We start from the raw sequence: 2600 nt of genomic DNA on the forward strand, positions 1-2600 counted from the left end.
TTAGTATTATTTTATTATCTCTAATCGAACACAATAATTATTTATACCTACTAATTTTATCCAACATATTAATAATTTATACCCAATAATTTTTTAGATAATTTATCTTCAAAATAATATTTTAATTTTAATAATAAAATATTAGCCCAGCCAAACACACCCTCTATTTTTTTGTCGGCTTCCTTTTTTGAGAATGTTAACTGCATCACAAGGTTTCTTATTTAGAACATTTTATTCATTTTTAAGGACTTGTGTAAAGCATGCATCACGATTTAAAGCTCAAGGTGTTTACACGTATATATATATATATATGAGTTACCAACAGAAAAAAATATAACTCAAGAGTAAGAAAAGGTATAGTTTTTTAAAATTAAAAAAATGGTTAGCGTGGATCAAATTCGCAAGGCTCAACGTGCTGAAGGCACTGCCTCAATTCTTGCAATTGGAACGGCCAATCCTCCAACTTATTATGATCAAAGCACATTTGCAGATAGATATTTCAGGATGACCAATAGCCAGCACATGACTGAGCATAAAATGAAAATGCAGCGCATGTGTAAGAAATGTTTCTACAGCTTTTTCTTTGTCCTTTTTAATTTTTGTTGCTTATGATATACCTTTTTCTATCTGCTAATTACTTCATATGTTTCCATTTTTGGTATTGTTTACAAATGAGTTTTCCAAGTTTAAGAATGTGCCATATGTGACCTAAACAAATAAGGATCATTTCTTAAATAGAAGTTCAAAAGTCATTTGAATTACTTGTTTTCAAAAGATTAAATAAACATTTTGTATTAGCGATAGCAAAGCATATAAATTTCATTGCTCTCTAAATTTAGACACCCCATGTCATTTTACAAAAAAGAAATGAAGTAAATGAAAACCTTAAACATGAACCTTGAATTACTGCTGTAAAATCAGAATGATTTCAATTGAAGAGATCTTGTTTACGCATCTCAGCTCTTTGTATTTGTGAATATTATGGAGTTGTTGATGTGATCATGTAAGAAAAAAATTATATAACCAATATGTATCCAATCATCTCAGGTGCTAAAACTATGATAAAAAAGCGACACACGTATGTAACAGAGGAGTTTGTGAAAGAAAACCCATATTTGTGTGAATACAGTACACCTTCTTTAGATGCTAGACAAGATAAAGCGGCTGTACTAATATCAGAGCTAGGCAAGGAAGCTGCAACTAAGGCAATTGAGGAATGGGGCCAACCCAAGTCCAAAATCACCCACTTAATTTGTTGTACCACTATGGGTGCTTTCTTACCTGGGATTGATTATAGAATTGTCAAACTCTTAGGCCTTGAGTTATCTATTAAGCGGCTCATGTTGTATCAACAAGGTTGTAATGGAGGTGGCACTGTACTACGTATGGCCAAAGACCTAGCTGAGAACAATAAAGGTGCACGTGTCCTTATCGTTGTATCTGAGGTAACTATGATTGGTATGCATGGCCCTAATGTGTCTGATATTGATGTTCTTGTGAGCCATTCCTTATTTGGTGATGGCTCGGCTGCTCTCATAGTTGGTGTAGATCCAGTGCTTGGTGTTGAAAAACCAATCTTTGAACTAGTTTCTACAGCCCCAATATTAGTGCCAAATAGTGCTGGGTCTATTACTGGAGCTATACGTGAGGGTGGACTACTAATTCATATTGGGAAGGAAGTTCCTGAACTTATTGCAAATAACATTGAGAAGAGATTGATTGAGGTATTCAAACCTTTTGGCATCTCTGATTGGAACTCAATCTTTTGGGCTGCACATCCTGGTGGGCCTGCAATTTTAGACCAAATCCAAGCCACGTTAGATCTTAAGCCAGAGAAATTACATGCCACTAGACATGTTCTTGCCGAGTATGGTAACATGTCAAGTGTAACTGTATTATTTGTTTTGGATGAGATGAGGAAAAAATCAATTAAAGATGGACTCAAAACCACAGGAGAAGGATTGGAATGGGGAGTGCTTTTTGGATTTGGTCCAGGACTTACTATTGAAACCGTGGTCCTTCACAGTGTTAATGTTGCTTAGGTGCTTCTATTATGTTTTTACTTTTATTTTATATTATTTATATTTCAATTTTTATTGATAAGGGTGTCTTGAGAGCTATGAGAAAGTTGTTATGTGATGACAATTATCTATAATTAATAAAACATCTTCTATTCTAGCTAGCTGATTTGGGTTTTTAATTATCTTAATTTATATTTATTTTTTTTCTAGTATTTCATAATTAACAATTGTTTTTTTTCTTCTGGATTTTTTAAAAAAGAAAACATTATTATAAGTGATACATTAAATCATTAAAGATGGAATGGATTTTAAAATATTTGAAAATCACTTATCATTATTAAAATTTAAGGGATAATGTTGATATGAATTTATGTACACCTACAAGAAATACATGAAGCTAGACCAAGCACAAGGATATGATAGTGGTGATTGAACTTAGTTGGTTAACTCTGTGTCAACTATAGTTCAATGATGAATTGATATGACGATGAATAAGTGAGATCAAGTGAGTGAGAGAGAAATACAAAAGTTTTTGATGTGGTTTGACCCACTATTTGGAAATTTATGTCCATGGTTATA

General features: G+C 32.7%; 1 protein-coding gene across 1 annotated transcript; it reads left to right on the forward strand.

The window, feature by feature from the left end:
* Positions 1–343: 343 nt before the first annotated feature.
* On the forward strand, positions 344–2182 carry LOC123211679 (chalcone synthase 1-like). The gene is made up of 2 exons (XM_044630504.1): positions 344–556; positions 1048–2182. Exons 1-2 carry the CDS (start codon positions 379–381, stop codon positions 2040–2042), a joined length of 1173 nt encoding a protein of 390 aa, XP_044486439.1. The 5' UTR covers positions 344–378; the 3' UTR covers positions 2043–2182.
* The last annotated feature ends 418 nt before the right edge of the window (positions 2183–2600 follow it).

This window comes from Mangifera indica, chromosome 3, assembly GCF_011075055.1.
Source record: "Mangifera indica cultivar Alphonso chromosome 3, CATAS_Mindica_2.1, whole genome shotgun sequence".
NCBI lineage: Eukaryota > Viridiplantae > Streptophyta > Magnoliopsida > Sapindales > Anacardiaceae > Mangifera > Mangifera indica.